The sequence below is a fragment of the Cololabis saira genome, chromosome 23, assembly GCF_033807715.1.
Source record: "Cololabis saira isolate AMF1-May2022 chromosome 23, fColSai1.1, whole genome shotgun sequence".
Lineage (NCBI taxonomy): Eukaryota > Metazoa > Chordata > Actinopteri > Beloniformes > Belonidae > Cololabis > Cololabis saira.
The window spans coordinates 36,070,029-36,097,112 of record NC_084609.1 but is presented as its reverse complement, the minus strand read 5'-3'; the positions used below and the strand labels follow the sequence as shown (position 1 = coordinate 36,097,112).

At 46.4% G+C, this 27,084-nt stretch overlaps 2 protein-coding genes across 11 annotated transcripts in view; both read left to right on the top strand.

Annotated features, from left to right (window-relative positions):
• LOC133423886 (dual specificity protein phosphatase 16-like) overlaps positions 1-22,128 on the top strand; it is a 26,237-nt gene extending 4,109 nt beyond the window's left edge. Inside the window, exons 2-7 of the mRNA XM_061714214.1 lie at positions 8,049-8,612; positions 9,361-9,499; positions 15,638-15,801; positions 16,982-17,141; positions 17,890-18,013; positions 19,543-22,128. Coding sequence (XP_061570198.1) covers positions 8,334-8,612; positions 9,361-9,499; positions 15,638-15,801; positions 16,982-17,141; positions 17,890-18,013; positions 19,543-20,587 — 1,911 coding nt within the window. The 5' untranslated portion in view covers positions 8,049-8,333 and the 3' untranslated portion in view covers positions 20,588-22,128. The remainder of the gene's footprint in view (positions 1-8,048; positions 8,613-9,360; positions 9,500-15,637; positions 15,802-16,981; positions 17,142-17,889; positions 18,014-19,542) is intronic.
• Positions 22,129-26,145: 4,017 nt separating this feature from the next.
• The window catches only part of LOC133424400 (epidermal growth factor receptor kinase substrate 8-like), a 71,047-nt gene continuing 70,108 nt past the window's right edge, over positions 26,146-27,084 (top strand). For all 10 annotated transcript variants that reach the window (XM_061714977.1, XM_061714969.1, XM_061714975.1 and 7 more), the window contains exon 1: positions 26,146-26,233. The gene's annotated coding sequence lies outside the window, so the exon portion shown is untranslated. The remainder of the gene's footprint in view (positions 26,234-27,084) is intronic.

The window sequence follows — 27,084 nt, the reverse complement described above, 5'->3', positions numbered from 1 at the left end:
TTCCATTAATATTATCATAAATGGAGTCCAAATTTAAGTACAAGTTGTTGTTTTTTTTCATTATTTTATATTTGTAATTTTTCAATACAACAGAAATAAAAACATACCAGTAAGTGCAAAGATACAGAAATAACACTCAGCCCCCCCCCACCCCCCAAAAAAAGAACCTGCTCTTAGAGTTCAAAATGATGATGATGATAATAATAATAATTAATAATAATAATAGCAGCCACAGAATAAATGTGACTATAACATTGTCTTACTGATTGAACATCACTGATGAACATGGCAAGTGTAGAATTGATTAAGATGATTTCGGTTTTGCAAGAAAAGTTAACTAAATGCAGGAAAATTACAAAGTTAGTAAATGCTGTTGATACTTTTTTTGGTTTATAACATTTCTGTTATTTTTGCTGGAAGGAAAATGAAATAATTTCTTAAGACACAATTAAACATTTTTGAAAAGTTTTGATGAAAATCCCACAAACATAAAATACAAGAGCCTCATTTTCTATCACTTCTTTTCAACTCTGGTCACAGCGGTCATTTATGGGGAGGAGTCAAGTGCGTTGACTCCACCCCCTTTGGTGGGGGCGACTTTTTATAAAAATAGATTCTAAAAAATGTGTTTTCCCACCTCTTGAGATACAGAAGACTGATCTAAATGATCCCTGGAGATGAATATGGGGACGGTGATGAACGACACTTCGAGACCTTTGTAGTGTTTTTAATTGGTTTTAATTTCAAAGACTCAAATAAATTCTTTGAATCACAAAAAGTGATGTTCATAATATGAAAGTTTAGTAAAAATGTATTTATATAACTTCAAACAGACCTGATTGGATTCAAGTGGTGCACCGCTGTGTTTTAAAACAGCAAATCTACGCAGCAGCCAAACAAATGTCAGTAAAACTAACCGCTCTGACACTGTACTTTTAGTTTCCCTTCGCCTTCATGAGAATAAAACCAAACATTTAACAGACTGACAAACAGAGAAAAGGGAAGTCTGAAGGTGTATTTTGAATTCATGACTCTGTAGATTATCTGGAAACTTATCTGGAAACAGTCAGATTTATCTTCCTCTTTAATTGGGTTGAAGTCCATCAGATTTATCCCGTTTATCAGCGCTGCTCTAGTCTTTAATGACAACCTGTCAACATTACTTTATAATAAAACCTGGTAAATCATCTGAACACGTCTGGAAGTGAAGCAGGATTCACCTCTGACACAAGTTACCAGATACAGTAACTAGAAGCTTTAATGTCTGGGCACTCTGGTCACTGTGGTAGCTCCGGGCACTCTGGTCACTGTGGTAGCTCCGGGCACTCTGGTCACTGTGGTAGCTCCGGGCACTCTGGTCACTGTGGTAGCTCCGGGCACTCTGGTCACTGTGGTAGCTCCGGGCACTCTGGTCACTGTGGTAGCTCCGGGCACTCTGGTCACTGTGGTAGCTCCGGGCACTCTGGTCACTGTGGTAGCTCCGGGCACTCTGGTCACTGTGGTAGCTCCGGGCACTCTGGTCACTGTGGTAGCTCCGGGCACTCTGGTCGCTGTGGTAGCTCCGGGCACTCTGGTCACTGTGGTAGCTCCGGGCACTCTGGCCTCTCTGGTCACTGTGGTAGCTCCGGGCACTCTGGCCACTCTGGTCGCTGTGGTAGCTCCGGGCACTCTGGTCACTGTGGTAGCTCCGGGCACTCTGGTCGCTGTGGTAGCTCCGGGCACTCTGGTCACTGTGGTAGCTCCGGGCACTCTGGCCTCTCTGGTCACTGTGGTAGCTCCGGGCACTCTGGCCACTCTGGTCGCTGTGGTAGCTCCGGGCACTCTGGTCACTGTGGTAGCTCCGGGCACTCTGGTCACTGTGGTAGCTCCGGGCACTCTGGTCACTGTGGTAGCTCCGGGCACTCTGGTCACTGTGGTAGCTCCGGGCACTCTGGTCACTGTGGTAGCTCCGGGCACTCTGGTCACTGTGGTAGCTCCGGGCACTCTGGTCACTGTGGTAGCTCCGGGCACTCTGGCCACTGTGGTAGCTCCGGGCACTCTGGTCACTGTGGTAGCTCCGGGCACTCTGGCCACTCTGGTCACTGTGGTAGCTCCGGGCACTCTGGCCACTCTGGTCACTGTGGTAGCTCCGGGCACTCTGGTCACTGTGATAGCTCCGGGCACTCTGGTCGCTGTGGTAGCTCCGGGCACTCTGGCCACTCTGGTCACTGTGGTAGCTCCGGGCACTCTGGTCGCTGTGGTAGCTCCGGCCACTCTGGTCACTGTGGTAGCTCCGGGCACTCTGGTCACTGTGGTAGCTCCGGGCACTCTGGTCGCTGTGGTAGCTCCGGGCACTCTGGTCACTGTGGTAGCTCCGGGCACTCTGGTCGCTGTGGTAGCTCCGGGCACTCTGGTCACTGTGGTAGCTCCGGGCACTCTGGCCACTCTGGTCACTGTGGTAGCTCCGGGCACTCTGGTCACTCTGGTCACTGTGGTAGCTCCGGGCACTGTGGTCACTGTGGTAGCTCCGGGCACTCTGGTCGCTGTGGTAGCTCCGGGCACTCTGGTCGCTGTGGTAGCTCCGGCCACTCTGGTCACTGTGGTAGCTCCGGGCACTCTGGTCACTGTGGTAGCTCCGGGCACTCTGGTCGCTGTGGTAGCTCCGGGCACTCTGGTCACTGTGGTAGCTCCGGGCACTCTGGTCGCTGTGGTAGCTCCGGGCACTCTGGCCACTCTGGTCACTGTGGTAGCTCCGGGCACTCTGGTCACTGTGGTAGCTCCGGGCACTCTGGTCGCTGTGGTAGCTCCGGGCACTCTGGTCACTGTGGTAGCTCCGGGCACTCTGGTCACTGTGGTAGCTCCGGGCACTCTGGCCACTCTGGTCGCTGTGGTAGCTCCGGGCACTCTGGTCACTGTGGTAGCTCCGGGCACTCTGGTCGCTGTGGTAGCTCCGGGCACTCTGGTCACTGTGGTAGCTCCGGGCACTCTGGTCACTGTGGTAGCTCCGGGCACTCTGGCCACTCTGGTCGCTGTGGTAGCTCCGGGCACTCTGGTCACTGTGGTAGCTCCGGGCACTCTGGTCACTGTGGTAGCTCCGGGCACTCTGGCCACTCTGGTCGCTGTGGTAGCTCCGGTCACTCTGGTCACTGTGGTAGCTCCGGGCACTCTGGTCGCTGTGGTAGCTCCGGGCACTCTGGTCGCTGTGGTAGCTCCGGGCACTCTGGTCGCTGTGGTAGCTCCGGGCACTCTGGTCACTGTGGTAGCTCCGGGCACTCTGGCCTCTCTGGTCACTGTGGTAGCTCCGGGCACTCTGGCCACTCTGGTCGCTGTGGTAGCTCCGGGCACTCTGGCCACTCTGGTCGCTGTGGTAGCTCCGGTCACTCTGGTCACTGTGGTAGCTCCGGGCACTCTGGTCGCTGTGGTAGCTCCGGGCACTCTGGTCACTGTGGTAGCTCCGGGCACTCTGGCCTCTCTGGTCACTGTGGTAGCTCCGGGCACTCTGGCCACTCTGGTCGCTGTGGTAGCTCCGGGCACTCTGGTCACTGTGGTAGCTCCGGGCACTCTGGTCGCTGTGGTAGCTCCGGGCACTCTGGTCGCTGTGGTAGCTCCGGGCACTCTGGTCACTGTGGTAGCTCCGGGCACTCTGGCCTCTCTGGTCACTGTGGTAGCTCCGGGCACTCTGGCCACTCTGGTCGCTGTGGTAGCTCCGGGCACTCTGGTCACTGTGGTAGCTCCGGGCACTCTGGTCACTGTGGTAGCTCCGGGCACTCTGGCCACTCTGGTCGCTGTGGTAGCTCCGGTCACTCTGGTCACTGTGGTAGCTCCGGGCACTCTGGTCGCTGTGGTAGCTCCGGGCACTCTGGTCGCTGTGGTAGCTCCGGGCACTCTGGTCGCTGTGGTAGCTCCGGGCACTCTGGTCACTGTGGTAGCTCCGGGCACTCTGGCCACTCTGGTCGCTGTGGTAGCTCCGGTCACTCTGGTCACTGTGGTAGCTCCGGTCACTCTGGTCACTGTGGTAGCTCCGGGCACTCTGGTCGCTGTGGTAGCTCCGGGCACTCTGGTCGCTGTGGTAGCTCCGGGCACTCTGGTCACTGTGGTAGCTCCGGGCACTCTGGCCACTCTGGTCGCTGTGGTAGCTCCGGGCACTCTGGCCACTCTGGTCACTGTGGTAGCTCCGGTCACTCTGGTCACTGTGGTAGCTCCGGGCACTCTGGTCGCTGTGGTAGCTCCGGGCACTCTGGTCACTGTGGTAGCTCCGGGCACTCTGGCCTCTCTGGTCACTGTGGTAGCTCCGGGCACTCTGGCCACTCTGGTCGCTGTGGTAGCTCCGGGCACTCTGGTCACTGTGGTAGCTCTGGGCACTCTGGTCACTCTGGTAGCTCCGGGCACTCTGGTCACTGTGGTAGCTCTGGCCACTCTGGTCACTGTGGTCACTGTGGTCACTCTGGAAACGTTTCCTTGGTAACACCAGAGTTGAGGATGTTTGGACAGATTCTGATCAGAATGAAAGTAAAGTCATGTTAATTAGCATCATAGATTAGCAGTCAGTTGAGCTAAAATACCTAGCTGTGATTGACATGAGGAGGGGGGGGTGTCATGTCGCAGTGACATCATGAACCCGCGCTGCGTCACTTCCAGGAGCCTGAAACGATCCGGCGAGCAGCTCCGACCGCGGCGTTACTGCCACAGCCTCACCTGCCACGCCGTGATGCGGGGGCGGGGCCAAAGTCCTCTGATTGACAGCTTGACAGCTCAGAGCCGACCTGTGCACCTTTGGTCAAAGTCGTCCAACGGCTTGAACCAATAAAAATAAAATAAATATTGTTTTTCAGCACTACCTTATTCTCTATAGCTGATATAACATGAATTACTCATGTGGGATCAAAAAAGTTCTTATTTTTGCCATCTGAGAAAATTAAATATATTATATTTGGTACCTAACTGTTTCCCAAGTATATTAGTGCGTGTGTGAATGAATATGGCGGCGTCGTTGACGTACGGTTCAGCGCACGATGGGGCGTCTACGTATATATGTCTATGATTCAGCAGCACTTGTCCAGTTCTTCTTCTACAGTTCTGCATCAGATTGTGGGGTCACATGACCTCGTCATCAGGTCTTCCTGCAGCAGCAGGTCTCGGAGGAGGGTTACGCGTCGCCACCGCCGGCTCGGAGCAAGTGCAGCCGGTAATTTGACAGATCAGGGCGAGGAAAGTCCCGGCATGAAGCACGATGTCTGAGACGCGGCCCCGGGCCTCGGAGGGGGCGGGGCCGCTCCAGGTCGCTCCGGTTTATCCGTCACGGCCGACCACAGCGGGGGGGGGGGGGTCAGAGTTACTAACGAGTCGTGTTGTTTTATTGAGTTACTCTGCTGAAAAGCCACAAGTTGTGATGGCGCCATCTGGGTCCCAGCAGCTCTCAGGGTGCATTGTGGGAGATCTGCTGTACTGGGAGTGAAGTTACTTTCGTCTACGAAAATGATGACTAAATATCGTCATCAACAACCTTTATCACAAACGAGACGCAACGTAAATGCTGGTCATGTGACGATAACGATAACATATATAATGCAATATCGTAGAGGAATAAAAAAAAAGACTACTATAAAAAGGAGGGCATCGTCTCTGGGGCTGGGAGGAGAAGAAGAAGAGACAATCTTTGGATCCACTTTCCTACATAGACGTGGAAAAAAATGTGTTGTGAAAAAAGAAAAAGATTGGGAGAAATGCAGAAAAATAAATATGTTAAAATGAGAGTCTTTTGTATCTGGAATGAATGTATTCTTGAGTCCATAAGGTAAAAATAATAAGATAACCTTGTTTGAATTGTAAAATATGTTTGGCTAAATACAATCTTAAAACTAGACTAAAATGGTCCTGGACAATTCTGACTAAAATAAGACTAAAATGCTCAGACTTTTAGTAGACTGAAACTTGACACGACTAAAAGGAGAATGAACGTAACTAAAACTAATAAAAACTAAAATGATAGCTGGACCCAAAGACTAGACTGAAACTGAAACAGGCTGACAGAAACAAGACTAGTTCCCTGCACAAAAGCTGCAGACGATGAATCTGCAGCTTTTCTATCCAGAATATTAAATTAAAACCTGTATATTTAAAGGATAATGCCCGACGAGGTGTACATTATCATAAATATATGGATGACGCGGGGGCGTGAACTGTCCATATATTTCTGATAATGTCACCTCGAAGGGCATTATCCCGCTTATACCAAGGTCACTTACCAAAAAACATAAAGTTATTCATGCTTTTATGTGTTTTCAGTTGAAATCATTAGTTTTATAACAAGCCACAGCTGAGTGGACTATTTACTCTTTCGTCTGCAGCCGTTGTAACCTGGTAAGTTACAAAGTTTTTTTTAACAAGCCATAACTCAGTTTCCTTGGTAACGGGAGATATTCTAGGCCGCTCGGCTATTTTCTTTTCTCTCCTCTTCTGCATCCCAGTCATCAAAATTGTTAAATTCACCAAATAAATTAAATACCTCAGAACTTTACTTGGTTCCACCTGTGGAACCTGAGACGGTCAAGAGCGTAACCTCCTGAGCTTTTAGCGTGACGGAGAAGAACTGAGGTCGTGATTATAATTAATAAATAAAATAAACTTGTTATAAACAAGTTTGTCATTTTTGAGCAGGACTCTGGGAACAGAGCTGGAACCGGGCCTCAGGAGCAGGGTTCCTACGGGTGCTTGAAATCCTTGTTAGTGCTTGAATTTCAATGTTGTGTTTTCAAGGCCTGAAAAGTGCTTGAATTTTAGTTTAAGTGCTTGAAATTATAACTCTTGTCTTTCACAAAATTGGGATCAGACTATATAGTTTAGTTATTACAAGAAGAAATAAAATAAAATCAGTAAGATGAAACATAACTAGATGTTTACAGCATGATACAATGTACATAATTGTGATTAAAAAGCGGAAAAAATAATTATGAGTATATATATTCCTGTAGATATTTTACCCCAGAGATAAGGTGCTTGGAAGATTTTGAAAATTACGCTTGAAAGTGCTTGAATTTGACCTTGAAAAATGTGTAGATACCCTGCACGAGGTTAAATGTCCCGTAGTTCTGCAGGATAAGAGTTCCGGTGGTGCCGGGCCGCTGGAAACATGAGAAGATGACGTTTACTGGAGATGCAGAAGTAAAGCTGCCACAGCCTTCACACACCTGTGGGGGGCTGGAGGTGGGGCCAGGGGCGTGCCTCTGTGGCACACCTCTGGGGGCGTGGCTCCGGAGCAGGTGTTGCAGAGGAATGAAGCCCAGCGCGGCGGGGACTTTCTGGCTGTAACCGCTGGTTTTACGACGCGGGAGTTTCCTGTGAGTCACGCCAGAGACGGCATGGAGGTCCGGGAGACGCGTCTAAACGAGTTACGAGGGGGGGGGACTTCCTCCGCTGTAAACCTGAAATCATTAAAATACTTTCCAGAGTAAGATCCCTCTAAACCAGGGGTCACCAACCCGGTGCATCAGTCGCACTAATCACGAACTAGCTCTGTCTAAAATTGTATTTAATTGTGTTGCTATTCTTTTTAAATTACATTCACAGTGATGTAAATTCAAAAACGAATACATCAAAACATTATATATATCGTGAAAAAAGTTTAATATACGAACGCTGACGTAGTATACTCAGTCTAGTGCGCATGACCAACCACAGCTTTGCTGAGATGAGCTTGTGAGCGCTGCAAAGATGAGGAGACGGAAGTGGTTTCTACCGACAAAAACATGGCAGAAAAAAGGAAGAAAACTTATCATTTTCACAGTGAATGGGAGGGAGAGTCGTTTGCGGTGCGACTGTGGCGACGGCTAAGCGGCACAACGTGGAGAGACACTTCAGTACGTGTCACAAGATTTATTTTAAAAGGAGTCCATTTGTGTTAAATCTTACATGATTGATCATCTGAATAATTATTTTTGATTAATCATTAATGATTACTGTCTTACTAACTTACTTACTCTTACTAGTGTCGTACTAGTCCTGGTTTCAGCTCTACTAGTCCTGGTTCCACCAGAGTTCCTGGTTGATGGTTCTCTCCGTTTCTGTTCCAGGGTCTGAAACCTTCAGCGGGAGGATGAGGAGGAACCTTCCTAGTGATCTCATCAGGGGAGAAGAGGCGGTGCAGTGAATGACCCCCCCCAACACACACACACGCACACACGCACACACGCACACACGCACACACACACACACACACACACACTCACATTAACACACTCTGAGGGTGGGCGGCGGCCTTCAGGATGACATCACGCCCCGCAGACGGGATGCAGCTCCTCTGAGGTCCTCGCCGGGTCGCATCGGCGGGGGGGAGGACCAGGAGCGGGGGGGGTGACATGACGGAGGTCCCGGCCCCCAGGCCCGGGTCCAGGCCCGGGTCCAGGTCCGGGTCCAGGGCCGGCGCGGCGCGGCCCATCGGGCCGGAGGCGCTGGTGGCGCTGCTGGAGGGGGGGCTGGACCGGGTGGTGCTGATCGACAGCAGGCCCTTCGTGGACTTCAACGCCTCCCACATCCTGGAGGCCGTCAACGTGAACTGCTCCAAGCTGATGAAGAGGAGGCTGCAGCAGGACAAGGTCCAGATCGGGGAGCTGCTGCAGCACTCGGCCAAGAACAAGGTGGTTTAGAGCAGCACCTGTTACTTTTGAAAATGTGTTCTATAAAAGTAATTAAAATTAAAGCTGCATGAACGGGCCCTCGCACTCATGGTTCCGCGTAACATTGACGCAGAGCCAACGGCGTAGCCTACGTTGTACGTTACGTAACCTACGCCGTAGGCTCTGTGTTGGTGTAACGCGGAACCATAAATCAGCCTTTATTCTGGCGAGGTTTGAAAAAGACTTCACAACAACGGGGAAAACGAGTGATTATGTACATTCACTGAGTGAATATTATGAAAGTAAAATATATATTTCTCGCTAGAAATGTAATCAAAACGCATTTTTATGCAGAAACTAACTCAAAATATTGATTTTATTCACTAGAAAATAAAAAATGTCCGCCATGTTTTTTTTTTTTTTTATTCAGTCCGCAAATGACGACGAAAAGCATTCTGGGAAATTTTTCTGGCCCTAGATCAACTAGTGAGGATCGGAAATCCCTACATCCCTAGGGACAGATTCATATCCACTACACTACTTTTCTTCACTACCCCTAGGTGGAAACAGGAGTTGGGACACCACTACCCTCACGGGAACGCGCAAAATTTAAGGGGTAGGGCTGAAAAGTAGGGGTAGTGGTAGTATTGGGACAGGGCCAAAGTCTGGTTCCTGTTTTTGTTTTGTGAAGTCTAACATGTCTGAGGTGAACCAGAACCAGAACCCCCAGGTGACCCCCCCCCCTCCCTCATGTGTGTGTCTGAACCAGCTGGACCTGCAGGCGGACCAGGAGGTGGTCGTCTACGACCAGAGCTCCTCCGACCCCACGGCCCTCGGTTCCGACTCGTTCCTGGGCGTCCTGCTGGTGAAGCTGGAGAGGAACTTCCCGTCCGTGTACCTGCTCTCAGGTCAGTACCGCCTCACCAGAACCGGGCCCGGGGGGTCCAGCTGCTGGGTACCGGTCCGGGTCTGAGATGATCCGGGGTGAGGGTGGAGACTCCAGCAGGGGCGACATCAGCTTTATTTACTTATCGCCCTTTAAAAACTAACTTTTGGGGATTTCAATTTAGTTTTATTTTCAATTCAGTTTTATTTCTATAGCATCTATTACAACAGAAACTGTCTCTAGGATCTTTCCAGAGACCAGAACACGACCCCCGACCAGTTATTACATAAACACTGGCAGGTAGAAACTCAGAAACCACAGAAAGTGTCTCGTCGGTCCCTCTAGTGGCTGCAGAGAGAATCACAGCGAGGCGGTTCTACCCGACCGGGACCAGAAGTCCAACCAGAACAAATCACATGATGCAAAATATTATTTTTCTGAGCAAAAACATGTTTTTATTTATTTATTTATTTATTTTTTTAATCGGCTCAATGAAAGAAAAACATTGTGAAATATGTTTTTATTTGGGGGCTAAAAAGAAAATTTTATAAATAAATTTAAATATATATATATATATATATATATATATATTTAGGGCCCGAGCACCTTCAGTGCGAAGGCCCTATTGTATCTGTAGGAATTCTTCGCGTTATTAGGGCCCGAGCACCTTCAGTGCGAAGGCCCTATTGTATCTGTAGGAATTTTTATTATTATTATTATTATTTTCCTGACAAAAGGAAGGCCTTTTTGCCCCCCTAAACGTGCCCAAAAAGTCACCAAATTTTGCATGCAAGTCAGGCCTGGCGAAAAATTTGATATTTAATGGTTTGCATTAATGGGCGTGGCAAAATGGCTCAACAGCGCCCCCTTGAAAACTTTGTGCCTCAAGCCCCACGATACGGTTTGACGTACATGCACGAAAATCGGTACACACCTGTATCATGGCGCAACTTAAAGAAAAGTCTCTGGGAGTCATGTCGAGAAACCGAACAGGAAGTCGGCCATTTTGAATTAATAGTGTCATTTTGGCGAAATTTATGCCTTCCTTCGGCAGTTAATTCAGCCCGAACCGTAACGTTCCCCCAAGTGTGTTATACATCAAAATGTGCGTCTCCCTCCTGCGACCACACGCATTACTTTTCTCTTTCGAAAGCGTTACCGTGGCGACGCTAGACGCCAAAAAGCGTGCCCACCCTTCATCTGATTGGTTCAGACAGAAAAAATTTGCGCTTCAAGCCCCATAATACGCTTTGACGTACATGAACGGAAATCGGTACACACCTGTATCATGTCGCAACTAAAAGAAAAGTCTCTTGGCGCCATGGCCGAAACCGAACAGGAAGTCGGCCATTTTGAACATTCTGCATTAATCGCGTAATTTTGGAGCAATATATGCCATTCCTTCGAGAATTAATTCAGCCCGAACCGTATCGTGAACCCAGATGTGTTATACATCAAAATGTGCGTCTCCATCCTGCGACTACACGCATTACTTTTCTCTTTCCAAAGTGTTACCGTGGCGACGCTAGACGCCAACAAGCGCACCCCCCCTTCATGTGATTGGTCCATATTTGATAGTTCCCCAAAAGGCACCAAATTTTGCACCCAAGCCAGGCCTGGCGAAAAATTTGGTATTTAATGGTTTGCATTAATGGGCGTGGCAAAATGGCTCAACAGCGCCCCCTTGAAAACTTTGTGCCTCAAGCCCCACAATACTGTAAGACGTACATGCACGGAAATCGGTACACACCTGTATCATGGCGCAACTTAAACAAAAGTCTCTTGGGGTCATGCCCGAAACCGAACAGGATGTCGGCCATTTTGAATTAATCGTGTCATTTTTGCGAAATTTATGCCATTCCTTCGGCAGTTAATTCAGCCCGAACCGTAACGTGTCCCCAAGTGTGTTATACATCAAAATGTTCGTCTCCATCCTGCGACTACGCGCATTACTTTTCTCTTTCAAAAGTGTTACCGTGGCGACGCTAGACGCCAAAAGGCGCGTCCCCCCTTCATCTGATTGGTCCATATTTGATAGTTCTCCAAAAGTCACCAAATTTTGCATGCAAGCCAGGCCTGGCGATAAATGTGATATTTCATGGCTTGCATTAATGGGCGTGGCCTAACGACTCAACAGCGCCCCCTAGAATACTTTTCTCTGCCATAACTTTGGAATGGTTTAACATAGAGAGTCTTGGGTGGTGTCATGGGACTCTGTAATGAGTCCTCAAGCTTTGTTAGCCTTAATTAGCCCCGCCCCTTCTTCTGATTGGTTGTCCCTTTTTTCTGCTATAACTTTTGAATGGTTTGACATAGGAAGTCGTGGGTGGTGTCATGGGACTCTGTAATGAGTTCTTAAGCTTCGTTGGCCTTAATTAGCGCCGCCCCTTATTCTGATTGGTTGTCCCGATTTTCTGCTATAACTTTGGAATGGTTTGACATAGAGAGTCGTGGGTGGTGCCATCAGATTCTGTATGGAGTCCTTGACCTTCATTGGCCTTAATTAGCCCCGCCCCTTCTTCTGATTGGTTGTCCCTTTTTTCTGCTATAACTTTTGAATGGTTTGACATAGGAAGTCGTGGGTGGTGTCATGGGACTATGTAATGAGTCCTTAAGCTTCATTGGCCTTAATTAGCCCCGCCCCTTCTTCTGATTGGTTGTCCCGATTTTCTGCTATAACTTTGGAATGGTTTGACATAGAGAGTCGTGGGTGGTGTCATCAGATTCTTTATGGAGTCCTTGACCTTCATTGGCCAGAATTAGCCCCGCCCCTTCTTCTGATTGGTTGTCCCTTTTTTCTGCTATAAATTTTGAATGGTTTGACATAGGAAGTCATGGGTGGTATCATGGGACCCTGTAATGAGTTCTTAAGCTTCGTTGGCCTTAATTAGCCCCGCTCCTTCTTCTGATTGGTTGTCCCAATTTTCTGCTATAACTTTGGAATGGTTTGACAAAGAGAGTCGTGGGTGGTGTCATAAGATTCTGTATGGAGTCCTTGACCTTCATTGGCCTGAACTAGCCCCGCCCCTTCTTCTGATTGGTTGTCCCTTTTTTCTGCTATAACTTTTGAATGGTTTGACATAGGAAGTCGTGGGTGCTGTCATTTCTGATATGCTTATGGGGGGCGGTGGACGTGAGTGCGAGGGCCCGTTCATCGCTGCTTGCAGCTTTAATTATTATTATTATTTTTCTGACGAAAGGAGGGCCTTTTTGCCCCCCTAAACGTTCCCAAAAAGTCACCAAATTTTGCACGCAAACCAGGCCTGGCGAAAAATTTGATATTTTATGGTTTGCATTAATGGGCGTGGCGTAATGGCTCAACAGCGCCCCCCGGAAAACTTTGTGCCTCAAGCCCCACGATACGGTTTGACGTACATGCACGAAAATCAGTACACACCTGTATCATGGCACAACTTAAAGAAAAGTCTCTTGGCGCCATGGCCGAAACTGAACAGGATGTCGGCCATTTTGAATTAATCGTGTAATTTTGGCGAAATTCATGCCATTCCTTCGGCAGTTAATACGGCCCGAACCGTAACGAGCACCCAGGTGTGTTATACATCAAAATGTGCGTCTCCATCCTCCGACACCACGCATTACTTTTCTCTTTCAAAAGCGTTACCGTGACGACGCTAGACGCCAAAAAGCGCGCCCACCCTTCATCTGATTGGTTCAGGCAGAAAAACCTTTGTGCCTCAAGCCCCAGAATACGGTTTGATGTACATGAACGAAAATCGGTACACTTCTTTATCATGTCACAACTTAAAGAAAAGTCTCTTGGTGCCATGGCCAAAACCGAACAGGAAGTCGGCCATTTTGAACATTCTGAATTAATCACGTAATTTTGGAGCAATACATGCCATTCCTTCGAGAATTAATACGGCCCGAACCGTAACGTGCACCCAGGTGTGTTATACATCAAAATATGCGTCTCCATCCTGCGACTACACGCATTACTTTTCTCTTTCAAAAGTGTTACCGTGGCGACGCTAGACGCCAACAAGCGCACCCCCCCTTCATCTGATTGGTCCATATTTGATAGTTCCCCAAAAGGCACCAAATTTGGCACGCAAGCCAGGCCTGGCGATAAATTTCATATTTCATGGTTTGCATTAATGGGCGTGGCAAAATGGCTCAACAGCGCCCCCCGGAAAACTTTGTGCCTCAAGCCCCACAATACGGTTTGATGTACATGCACGAAAATCGGTACACACCTGTATCATGGCGCAACTTAAAGAAAAGTCTCCTGGAGCCATGGCCCAAACCCAACAGGAAGTCGGCCATTTTGAAATCTGATTGGTCCATATTTAATAGTTCTCCAAAAGTCACCAAATTTTGCATGCAAGACAGACTTGGCGATAAATTTGATATTTCATGGTTTGCATTAATGGGCGTGGCCTAACGGCTCAACAGCGCCCCCTAGAATACTTTTCTCTGCCATAACTTTTGAATGGTTTGACATAGGAAGTTGTGGGTGGTGTCATGGGACTCTGTAATGAGTCCTTAAGCTTCGTTGGCCTTAATTAGCCCCGCCCCTTCTTCTGATTGGTTGTCCCGATTTTCTGCTATAACTTTGGAATGGTTTTACATAGAGAGTCGTGGGTGGTGTCATCAGATTCTTTATGGAGTCCTGACCTTCATTGGCCTAAATTAGCCCCGCCCCTTCTTCTGATTGGTTGTCCCTTTTTTCTGCTATAACTTTTTAATGGTTTGACATAGGAAGTCGTGGGTGGTGTCATTTCTGATATGCTTGTGGGGGGCGGTGGCCGTGAGTGCGAGGGCCCGTTCATCGCTGCTTGCAGCTTTAATTTATATTTATTATTTTTATCTATGAAAGAAGAAAATGTTTTCAGGTGGAAAAACGCTCATTTAAAAAAAAAACACTCAGCGGCAGATGAAGTTGAGATTTTAAATCAAACATCCGGGATGTTTATCATTTTTAACTTTTTCAGAAGAAAACATGTAGATGACATCATATGAAGAGAAATGTGTGAACTATAAGGCTTTTGTAAGAAACGAGACGTTGAAGTCAAACCCGTCCGTTTAACGTCGTCCAGCCCCGACTCGCCGTGACGGTTCAGGAAACTCGTAAAACCGTGTTTCAGTAGGATCAGATGTCTGAAACCTGGACCTCCGACCGGGGGGGATCCGTTCAAATGCCATGCGCGAACCAACTGTTCTCTCATTGGTCAGAAATGAACACGGAAGGAGTTTCCTCTTCCGTACCCCGGGAAAAACAACAAGCCCCTTTCACATAGAGGGCGCAAAGCGCAGACCGCTGCTGGCGATCGCATTCATCTATGTGCTACCGCGGCGCAAGAGCCGAGCTCGGCGGCGCCTGCCTGCCCGAATTGAAATTTTTTTTAATTTCACCGTGCCGCGCTGTGACGACATCTCGGCACGTCCAATAGGAGAGAAGGGATAAGAGAGAAAGTCTTGTCCAATAGGAGAGAAGGTGGTGAAGGCTCTGCGCCGACTCTTCTCCTTGCGCCGCGGTAACACATACACATGAATGGAGTTGTGTCGGTTGCTGTGTCGATTATGTTCTCACTCCAAAAACACACCGCTCCAGGTCTCCAATGGAAGCGAGCCGAGACCAGCTCTCCTAGGTGATCTCGACTCGCTTGTTTTGTGCCGCATCCGAGCGCGATAGCTGTGTTCATATATACCAAACGATCCGATCTTTAGGGGGAAACGCTCCCTGTTTCGGAACAACTGCTTCAAACCGGACAGGTGTGAAAGCACCCTTAGAGAAGCTGGGGGCTCCTGGGACAAGTCAGGGACACAAACCCTGACTCGTCCCAGCTGATGGGGAGGAGCCCGTTAAGGAGCTCCAGGCTTCTTTTTCCCCTTTACCACCAAACCAGTTCCCGGGCTGGTTCTGGACCAGTGCTGGTTCTGGACCAGTGCTGGTTCACAACCAACCAGCTGAGAACCGGTTTGGTGGAAAAGGGTTATCTGATGAGGCTGCTGCCCCCCCAAGACCTGGACCTGATGGATGGAGGAGGATGGAGGGGGGTTTTCGGATGACGGGAGACCGCTGCAGCGGGTTGTTGGGAGGCTTGTTGCCTAGCAACAGCTGATGCTGGTAATGCATACGGTTTGTTCACCAAACTGAGGTTTTCTAATCGTGGATGTGTCTCCTGTTTCCCGGCTGCAGGCGGGTTCTCGGAGTTCTCCCACCTGTTTCCTGGTCTGTGTGAGGGGAAGTCGCTGCTGGTTCCCTCCTGCATCTCCCAGCCCTGCCTCCCCGTCACGGCGCTGGGTCCCACCCGCATCCTGCCACACCTGTACCTGGGCTGCCAGAGGGACGTCCTCAACAAGGTAACTAGCCACCGCTAATAATAATAATACATTTTATTTAAAACGCACTTTATATTTGAATCAAAACACTTTACAATAAACAGAATTTAAAACAAAAAACAACACTACAACAAAGAATATAAAATAACACAAAATAGCTGTCGTCAAACACAGATAGTTGTATTCTTTTTTGATTCAAAGAAAGAAAATATGACAATGGTGCTAAAAAGAGAGAGAGAGAAAAAGAAGAGAACCCACCTAACTTAACAATTATGATATTCATCAAACTGGCTTTTATTATTCCTTTTAAATGTAATGTTTGATTTGCATTGTTTGGCTTCTGTATCCAAATTGTTCCATAAACTGATACATTTTACAGAAACACAACGTTCCATTAATTTTGTCCTGAATTTTTTTTTCTTTTTAAAGATCTCTGTTCCTTTTAAGTTATACTTATTTTCTCTTTTTTCAATTTTTTTCTGTATATTGATTGGCTAAATTTTCTTATGAGCTAATTTCAACATAATTTGCAGATTTCTGTGATCCACTAATTCAAGAAGGGTCAACAGTTTTAACTGAAGGAAGTTCTGAATGTGCTGGAGTTTCTGGATGCTCTTGCTAGGGTCCCGAGGAGAAGTGCGTTGCAGCCTTGAGGAGACAAAAGCGTGGACAAGGTTATCGGCATCAGGGAGGGAGAGTGAGGGACGGAGTCTGGCTATATTTCGGAGGTGGAAGAATTAGGTTTTGCAGAGGTTTTTGATGGGGGTCAAAGGTCAGATGGGGTCCATTTTGACACCTAGGTTAGTGATTACAGATGAGAGCAGGAAGTTCCGGCCGGAAAAGGTGATGCTGGTTGTTGGGGATGAATTGACCTGGTGTGGGGTGCCGGTCAGAATGGCTTCTTTCTTGGTGCTGTTTCAATGCAGGAAATTGTGAGCCATCCACGGCTTTATCTCCTCAAGGCAGGTGGTTGAGGTGGATAATGATGGTGCTGACGGGGGCGGAGGGAAGTGGGATTGTCTGGAAATACAGTTGTGTGTCATCAGCGTAGCAATGGAAAGATATCCCATGCCGGCTGATAACACGACCCAGGGGAAGTATGTAAAGTGTGAAGAGGGTGGGGCCGAGGACAGAACCTGGGGGGACGCCACATGTGACAGACTGCGTTCGTGAGTAAACCACTGCTCTGTTTCTGCTCCAGGAGCTGATGCAGCAGAACGACATCGTCTACGTCCTCAACGCCAGCAACACCTGCCCCAAGCCCGACTTCGTCCCGGACTCGCACTTCCTCCGGGTCCCCGTCAACGACTCGTTCGGCGAGAAGATCCTGCCCTGGCTGGACCGTTCGGTGGAGTTCATAGGTGAGTCACACGAGCCCCTCGGCCGCCGTTCTTTCTCGCCGTCCTCCCTAAAGGAATTTCCCCTAAATTTCCCGTTTTATAAAATAATAATTTTAAAATTGCAAACTTAATTGTCACTAGCCTCGCGAGAACTGCCCCCTGCTTTATCCTGGTTTTCGCGAGGCTAGTGGCAACAACGGGAGCAAACTCGGAACAATAAATCAGAGATGAATGGATGTAACGAGAGGAAGACATTTCTGCCAAAAAAGAGAAGAATTTGTGTAAAATATATCTAAAAATGGGAAACCGAATTTACTTTCCTAAAGATGGACAGGACGAAGTGATGTTAGTGTCTCATGGGAGGGCCGATGTCTGTTAGCGCCACCAGGGCGGCGCCAGAGAGCCACATGAGTGAAAATGACAAATTAAGAAAATGTAAATGTTTCACTTGAAGATAATCAATATGTATATAAACTGAAAATATTTAAAATAAATAAATGTGCTTTAATTCCACTTTGTGTTTTCATTTAGACTCTATTATAGGAATTACACACATAGGAATGTCCACAGCATTTCAGTCTCAACAAATGTAGAACTATCAGATTCTGAACATAATTGTAGTTTGTAAGTGGTTGACGGGTAGATATTTTGAATTTCTCGTAAATCTGTCTTGAAGTGTCAGATACTGGACCTCGGTTGGGCTGGTGGGACAGCGGTGGAAAATTTCCCGTATTTTTAAATCCAAAACTTGTGCACTGCTGTGTTTCAGAGAAGGCCAAGGCCTCCAACGCCCGGGTCCTGGTGCACTGCCTGGCAGGGATCTCCCGCTCCGCCACCATCGCCATCGCCTACATCATGAAGAGGATGGACATGTCGCTGGACGAGGCGTACAGGTGAGACGACAACCCAGGAGCCGCTGCTCCTGCTCTCAGATGTCTGATTCAGAACCGTTTCTGTAGAAACCATCGTCTCGGTTTAACTCAATGTTATTTATATACAGTAAGACTAACTAGAGGTTTACTAACACTAACTAGAGCAGGGGTGTCAAACTCATTTTGCTTGGCGGGCCGCACGCTCAAAATAACAAAAACGGTGCGAATTTTTTTTTTTTTCTAATTCTTTTTTTTTTACTATTGTTATCTAATCCAATATCAGTTTAGTTAATTTAAAAGGAAATATGTACTTGGTTTACATTCTAATTATGTACTGTAAAATATATTTCTTCAGGATCTTTTTTTTCTAATTATGTAAGATACTTTTAATATCATTTTACAAAGATACAAAAATAAACAGAAACAAGTATGTTTTTTTTATATTTCGCTTTTTTATAGGAAATTTAATTAAAAGCAAAATCTTTCTTATTACATCCGAGAGTGTTTCTTTGTGATTTAAAGATTTTTCCAGTACAATTAAGTGTATTTATTTTTAAAAATTGGCACGGATATTTACGCCAGTGTGCTGAAAAAGTCAGCACTTCTCTTTTAACTGTTTTACATTGTCACTATCCTCGTATTCAAAACTGAAATTCTCGGAATAAATATTTTCTATCTTTTTTAGCAGTGATATTTTTCCTGCGAAAATATATAATAGTAGTTAGTTAATAAAAATAAACGACCGTCTACAAAGAAATCAAATCGGCAAATGCATTCTAGAAAACAAAAAAAATGTCAAACTGCTCTTTGTGGAATAACGAGTTTAAGTTTTAAGTTAAAGTATAAGATTTTGAGTTTTGGCAGTGTTCAAAATACAATTATGAGACCTGCTGTATTGGAGCACATTAGGCACCATGAGCATGGCATGTTACAAAAACCAAACATATCCGCCGCCTCTTTCTTCTTCCTTTACGTGCGCGGCGTCAGCGCGCTGTGCCGCATTAAATGTAGTCCGGGCGAAATACCTGCTTTGAACTGGCAAAATTAAACGATTCCTCGAGGCACAGAAAATTCTTCGATCATTTTTTGTAATCGAATTACTCGAATTATTCGAGGAATTGTTTTAAGCCCTAATTTTAACATTCATGTTGATAATCCTAAAGATGGAACTTTTAAATATTCTGGATAATTTGGGGCTTTCCCAGCATGTCACAGATCCAACACATAACAGAGGACACATATTAGATCTAATTATTTCCAAAGGTCTTAATATCTCAGAGGTGAGGGGAAATGATGTTGCTCTTTCTGATCACTACTGTGTTTAAAATGACCACCGTTGCTAATCCTATGAAAGGTAAAGCAGATTTAATCAGAATCTGTCTCGGCCCAATAAAAGGTGTTTTCACTTCACGGATCTAAACGGTCTGAGCTGATTCTAATTTTATTAATTTAAATCGGGTTGGAAAGGTGGTATAGTTAGGAAGGAGGGTGTTAGATGGTTCGGTACCAACATCTTGGTCTCATCCTGCCGACTCTCCTCTGGTCCTCAGGTTTGTGAAGGAGAAGCGGCCGACCATCTCCCCAAACTTCAACTTCCTGGGTCAGCTGCTGGACTTTGAGAAGAAGATCAAGAGTCCCCTCGGTACCGAGCCCAGACCCAAGCATCACTCGGACCCCGCCGGCATCCAGTCTGAGGACTCGCAGCCTCCGGCCTGCCCGGAGGCCCCTGAGGCCCCCGAGGGCCCGGCGCCGCTGGAGCCCCTCCCCTCGGTCCTGGACGAGGCCCCCGAGGAGCTGGCGGAGGCCCTTGGCGGCCTGCAGCTGGCCGACGGCCCGGAGGACAGCGCCCGGCTCAAGCGCTCCTTCTCCCTGGACATCAAGTCATTTGGCGAGCCAGCCAGGAGCCCCGCCCACCGGGCGCTGGCCCCATCCCCCGGCTCGGCGCCGCCGGCCTTCAAGGAGACGGCCAGCAAGCCGTGCCAGTTCTCCCCGGTGGAGGAGGTGTCGGAGCAGTCCACGCCGGAGCAGAGCCCCGACAAGGAGGAGGCGGGCGGCCCGGCGCCGGCCCCGCCCCCCGGCTTCACCAGACCCCCGGCCGCTGCCCCGGGCGGCCCGCAGGGGCTGCAGCGGAGCGGCAGCGCCACCAGCTTCCTGCTGGGACTGTCCCGCAGCCAGCAGCACCTGGCCCGGCCCGGGTCCGGCTCCGGCGACGCCCTGAAGGGCTGGAGCTCCGACATCCTGCTGGGCCCCGTGGCCGGAGCCTCGCTCCCGGGCGGCTGGTTCCTGTCCCCCGAGTCCACGCGCTTCTACTCCGCCTCGGCCATCCTGGGGGGCGGGGCCGGGGCTGGGGCCGGGGGCTTCGCCGCCTACAGCCTGGAGGCGGTGCGGCGCCGTGGCCGGGACCGGGCCGGCGACCGCGGCGGGGACTCGCGGCGCAGCTGGCACGAGGAGAGCAGCTTCGAGAAGCAGCTGAAGCGCCGCAGCTGCCAGATGGAGTTCGGGGACGGGATGGCGGACGGCCGGGAGGGGGGCGGCGCGGCGGCGGGGGGGCAGGCCAGCTTCTCCGGGAGCATGGAGGTCATCGAGGTGTCCTGAGGACGCCGCCGCCGCGCCCAGACTCCACCCACACCGCCGCCGCCGGGAGGCTCCGCCTCCAGGAACCTGGACGCTGCAGAGCCGGCGCTCGTTAGACGGGGAGGGCGGCGGCGGCGCAGCAGGGCGGGAAAACCCCTGGAAACTGCTGCGTTGCCATGACAACGGACTTCCTGCATCATGTTCTGACTCTTTGAACACAAACTGAGATTAACCAAATAAATCCCGTTCAGAAGAAACTGGTTTCGGTAAAAACTGGTTTCGGTAAAACTGGTTTTTGGTGTGAACGGGTTCTGTGAAGAACCGAACCTGGACCCTGGTCCAAGTGTCAGAACTGCTCGATGCTGCAGCTCCGACCTTCACGTTGAGTCCAGAACACAAATGTGAAATATATCAGCTTTCAGGTTTACCTCTTTTTCCAGCACCTTCAACCTGGTTCTGGTTCTGGTTCTGGTTCTGGTTCTGGTTCCAGTCTCCAAACCCGCGAGTAAACGGATCGGAACTCTCTGGGATGGTTGGCTCCGCCCCCAGTAGCTGGGAGGGAATTCATGAAAAGCGTGCACTTGGTGACAAGTTTTTGATATTTGGCAATGTGTTAATTATGGACATAAAGTTTTTAAAAACCACTGCAAACAAATTGTGACGGCCCCCTAGTGGCCGGTTTGCAGAAAATTCAAAATGAATCAATAAGCGAGGCAATAGAGGCAGCATTTTAGGTGTGAAGTGAGTTTAAATATGCACAGCTGATGTTTTTTGTGTGTTATTTAAATAAAATCCTATTCTTTCACGTGATTTAGTTCTGAGGTTCTGTTCATCTTAAGCCTGAATGAAGCCACTGTTCTCACCCAATGAGATTGACACTACAGCGATAATGACCTGTCCAATAAACAGAAGATTGCATTCCTTGGGGGTGAAAATAGGGGCCTATACAATATTTTTATGTGACTTAATTCTTAAGGAAAAAATGACCTTGAAAATTAAAGTTGACCTTCAACATGACCTTGAAATAGGAAATTTATCTCAGAATTTAATTCCTAGCACCAAAAAGTAGAAAAAGTGACAATATACCACAATCTAGGACTACGAGAAGCTGAGATATAACCTTTGGTCTTTTCTGCGGGAGCCATTTCGAATTTTCTTCAAATCGGCCACTAGGGGGCGTCACAATTTGTTTGCGGTGGTTTTTGAAAACCTTATGTCCATACCTAACACCATGCCAAATATCAAAAACTTGTCACCAAGTGCACAATCTTCATGATTTTTGACATATTCCTTCCCAGCTACAGCTGCCGATGTAACAAGTTATGAGATCTGGACCGGCAAACGAGCAGATCTGGACCCTCCAGGTCCAGTTCCAGAGGTCCAGTTCTGGACCAGGACTGGACCCGGGCCGGGGGAAGAAGGGGTAAAAGTTGGGAAGCTTGATCTAAATGTTTGTTTTAATGAGAGTTTGATTGTTGCGGTTCAGTTCTCGAGGATGTCTGACCGGCTGAATGACCCGGATGTTGGTGATGGACCCGAAATAAAATTCTGATTCTGATAAATCTTTGTTTTCTTTTATTCTGATTCTTTGTTCTGTTTGTGGTTTAGTTCTTGGTTCTGCTGGGACGAACAGAAACTGGGCTTTTCTTTGAATTCTGAGGCTTTTCTGACCCAAAGCAGGTAAAGAGTAAAAAAACACAACCCGAAGAGTCGAGACCCGAGACCTGAGACCGTCTGTCTCATCTGAGCTTGCAAAGTGCAGGTCAGGATGTCAGCAGGCTTCTTAATAATTTACATAATTTGCATTTCTGTTAGAAACAAGATCATGTTTTAAAATTATTGCACATAAACCTTAAAGTTTTATGGGAAAATAGTTTCTTTTTCTGTTTAAATTTCTTCATTTTCACTTGAACTTCTGTTGCCAGAGGAACTGCAGTTCTTACCGCGGCCACCAGAGGGCGATGTAGAATAACTATTAATGCTTCATTATTTTTCAGAGTAGTTTTACATAATTTTGATTGACAGATGAATAGCTTTTCTTTTTCTGAGTTCTAAAAAGTTGGTGCTGTTAATCTTTCTTATTGATCAGATTCAGTCATCAGATTGTATATTTTAGTCAGGTTTTGTTTTTATTAAGATTCCTCAGCAGACTCAGATTATGCAACATTATTCCCTCTAATTCTTGAAAATAAATCCCTACGATGAAGGGACTTATAATAATAAATCTTATTATAATAAAATAGCATTTCTACTTTAATAATAACTTCGTTTTTCTATACTGATTAACTCTTAATCGTTTATCTAGCAGAGGGTGCCAATGCTACTCTGGACCTCTGCGGTGAATCAAACCAATTTGACAATTCTATGCCACAATGCCTGTATTCAGCGCTTATCCATAACTTCGCGGTTTTCAAAAAGCATTTAATTTAAGAGTATGCTTAAATAACAAATAAAATGATAAGAGAAGAGGTAAAATAATAAATTATATATATATATATATATATATATATATATATATACATACATACATACATACATACACACACGTCCGACTGTCGATCGTATACAGGACGAAAGTATCGTACAAATACGATAAATATCGTACATCTGGCAACACTGGTACACACACACACACACACACACACACACACACACACACACACAGTAAAATAAATAGACCTCTAGGGAAAAAAACTAATAAACATATGAATTTATTTACAGAAAAAGATGTTACAAAGCTTTACAAAAAATAAATCGGTCACTTTTCAAGAGTTTTCAATAAAACTGTAAATTAAACACTATTTTCTCTTTTGAACCTTTTCAGACAAGATGTGATGAAGAAATACATACAACTCATATTTGTGTAGGAAATTATCAAAATTATTTTTTATTTCTCTTTTGAATGTTGATAACAAAACTATTTCTGTTTTATTTCAGGTATCTACATGTTTTTTTTTTTCAAACTTTATTGAACAAAATCCTGTAGGGTATACAATAAAGGGCACATGAAACAAAACAATCAATTATCTACAGATATTCAACATTTGGGGGGGTTGAGAGCAAAAAAAAAAGATACATTTACTGACAAGCTATGGGAAATGTATTAATAAAAATTAAGAAACAAAGACATAGTTTCATATAAGCTTTTGGCAATATGATTTTTTTCACCCATCAGTTTAAGAGACGCAAAGTACAGTTTACATCATTTTTTAGATGTACAATGGAGGGATTGCTGTTATTCCATTTGCATGTATGTAATATTTACCTGGTAAAATAACTATGTTAACCATGTTTGATATATTTCTTGGAAGATTATCATGTAAATTAAGATTTGCTTGGAGTCAAAAGATGGGTTGTCAATCCCAATGTTTAGCCAGCTGTAGGTGTCCTGCCAGAATTTTAATGAGATTAAAGAGTAGAACAAATGCTCAACCGTTTCCGGCTCTTCTGGACGAAACCCACAGGGTTCTACTACAAAGTTAAATCTTTTGCGCAGAAATTCAGCAGCTGGGTATACATTGTTCAAAATCTTAAATTGCATCTCTTTTATTTTTGGGGGTATTGGAGTTACAGAATGTATTAGTACTTCCCTTCCTCTCTTCTCCTTTTCCATTTTTATTTATTATAAGTATCTCATAGCCATCATTTTTGTCCATCGTACCTGTAGTTTGTGCTGGCCCCCTTTTTTCTCTTTTGTGCATGTTTGCAGGACGGAGCTTCAAGAGCTGCGTGCTGGCCTGCACCCCCCCCCCCCCTCCAGTCTGGCCTTCGGCAGGAGGGTCCCCCCTCATGAGCCTGGTCCTTTTCAAGGTTTCTTCCCTCCTAAAAGAGTTTTTCCTTGCCACTGTTTATGTAATAATTGCTCGGGGGTCATGTTCTGGGTCTCTGGAAAGATCCTAGAGACAACTTTTGTTGTATTAGACGCTATACAAATAAAATTGAAAAAATTTAATTGAATTAGTTATTATTTTGTCAGTTCCAATTTTTTATTTGGCTGGTGAGTTAAAATCAAAAAAATATTTGCATTTTAGAGCTTTTCCAATAACCTTGTTATTAAATTTCTGGTCACTAATGTGTAATTGTTCTGGAATTTTGACTGAAACATTTGAGTATATTAATTTAATCTGTATCAGCTGTATTAAAGGAAGTGGGATGGCTTTTAGAATACAATGGAATTCTCTGGAAGAGCAATTTATATTATAATATTATACTTCTCAATAAAAGAATGAAACTGAAGGAATTGGCCATTTTCATCCATTAGATCAACAACAAATACAATCTTTTTCTGATACCATTGTTGTTTAACCCTTGTGCTGTGTTTGGGTCAAGGGAGGGTGAAGGGAGAAAAGATGGAAGGAAGGAAAGAAGGAAGTAAGGAAGAAAGGAGAAAAGAAGGAAATAAGGAAGGAAGTATAAAGGGAGTAAGGAAGGGAGAAAAGATGGAAGGAAGGGAGAAAGGAAGGAAATAAGGGAGAAAAGGAAAGAAAGAAGGGAGGGAAGAAGGAAGGAATGGAGAAAATAAGGAAAGAAGGAAGGAAAAGCAAAGAAGGTAATAATGGAACGAATGACGAAAGGGAGGTAGGAAGAAAAAGGAGTAAAGGAGGGTAAAAAAGGAGGAAGAGAGGAAAAGGGAGAAGGAAGGAGAGAGCATGGCAGGAGGAAAAAAGGATAGAAGAATTGGGTCATTTTGACCCAAATACATTCAAATTATAAGAAAAGAAACATCTCTTAAATAAATACATATAAAACTTATTTAATTATTATTAAATGGCTATTGGTTTTACTAAAAATAGGTTCAAGTTACGATAAGTGATCATAACTTAAACGCATTGTCGATGATTATACATTGTTTGAATTGGTCGATACTATTTAAAGAATGTATGATTTTGCATTGTAAAGCATTATATCTAAATGTTTCGGAAGGACCTTAACCTTAATGTGAGTGTCAAAAGGAGCACTGGTCTTATTTGACAGAAATCTAGAATATGTTTTATAGTAGAATTTCCTTTTTTTTTTTTTTTACTTTTTTTTCTTTTCTTTTCTTTTTCTTCTACTACCGCTTTAGGTTTGCTTTTAATTTTTGTCTTGTATTGTATATTATGTGTCGGACCCCAGGAAGAATAGCTGCAGTTTTGCTGCTGCTAATGGAGATCCAAATAAAACTATAAACTAACTATAAACATCACATGGGTTAAATAAGGTTTTCCTATTGATTGTAATGGTCCTGTTATTCCACAAGGTGGTGGCATGTGGTGTGAAATTGTGTGTAAATATCATTTTCCAGTACTGCAAAATTCATTTATGGAAGTTTGATAATTTGATAGGCAATTTAGAGATTTCAAAGTCACAACTCATCACAAATCCTATCCCTCCGTCCGTATCTACATGTTTGTGCTGCAGGTTTAGTTGTTTCCATGTTTGTTTAATTAATCATAATCCGGGGGGCGTGGCCAGCGGGCTGGGGGCGTGGCCAGCGGCCAGCCCGCCTGCCAGTCAGCGCCCCGGGCGGCTAAGCCCCGCCCCCAGGGCCGCTAAGCCCCGCCCCCCGCCGTCGAGCTGCTCTTAAACCCGGACCAGTCTCAGGTGAGCTGTACCTGCTGTTTCTGGGTCGCTGCGCTGCTCCACGGCGGTGGAACCGGGACCGGACCGTGCCATGTCCTTCTGAAGGTAATAAACCTGGAACCGGACCGAACACCGTCGTCACCTGCCGGGCTGAGCCGAGCGGAACCGGGACAGGTGTAACGGGGGCGGGAGCGCGCCCCGCGCGGGGCTCCAGGCGCGTTCACGCGGGTCAGAGCGGGATTAACGGTGCAGCTGGTCCGGGGTCGGTCACGTGACCGCAGGTGTGTCGTCACGGGCGAGGGCTGTGACGTCACCAGGTGGAGCTGTCAGGTTAAAGGAGAACTATTATGGACCTGATGCCTGTTTTAACCCTTAATGTCTTTGGGTCAAAATGACCTAATTCTCCTGTGCTTTCCTCCTGCTCTCTCCTTCCTTCTCCCTTCCGTAAACTGCAAACCTCTGTGGGACTATTAAAGGATTATCTTATCTTATCATCTTTCTTTTCTCCCCTCATACATTCTTTCCTTGTTTTCTGCTTTCCTTTCTTCATTCTTTTTCCCTTCCTTCCTTCTTTCCTCTCATCTTTCCTTCCTTCCTTCCTTCCTTCCTTCTTTTCTCCCCTCCTTGCTTCTTTTCTCCTTTCCTTGCTTCTTTTCTTTCTTCCTTCTTTCCTTCATTCTTTTTTTCCCTTCCTTCCTTCCTTCCTTCTTTCTTTTTTCCCTTCCTTCTTTCTTTTTTCCCTTCCTTATTTCCTTCCTCCCTTCTTTTCTTTCTTCCTTCCTTCTTTCCTCCCTTCTTTTTTCCCTCCCTTCCTTCTTTCCTCCCTTCTTTCCTTCCTTCCTTCTTTTTTCCCTTCCTTCTTTCCTTCCTTGCTTATTTTCTCCCTTCCTTCCTTCCTTCCTTCCTTCCTTCCTTCCTTCCTTCTTCCCTTCCTTCTTCCTTGACCCAAAGACAGC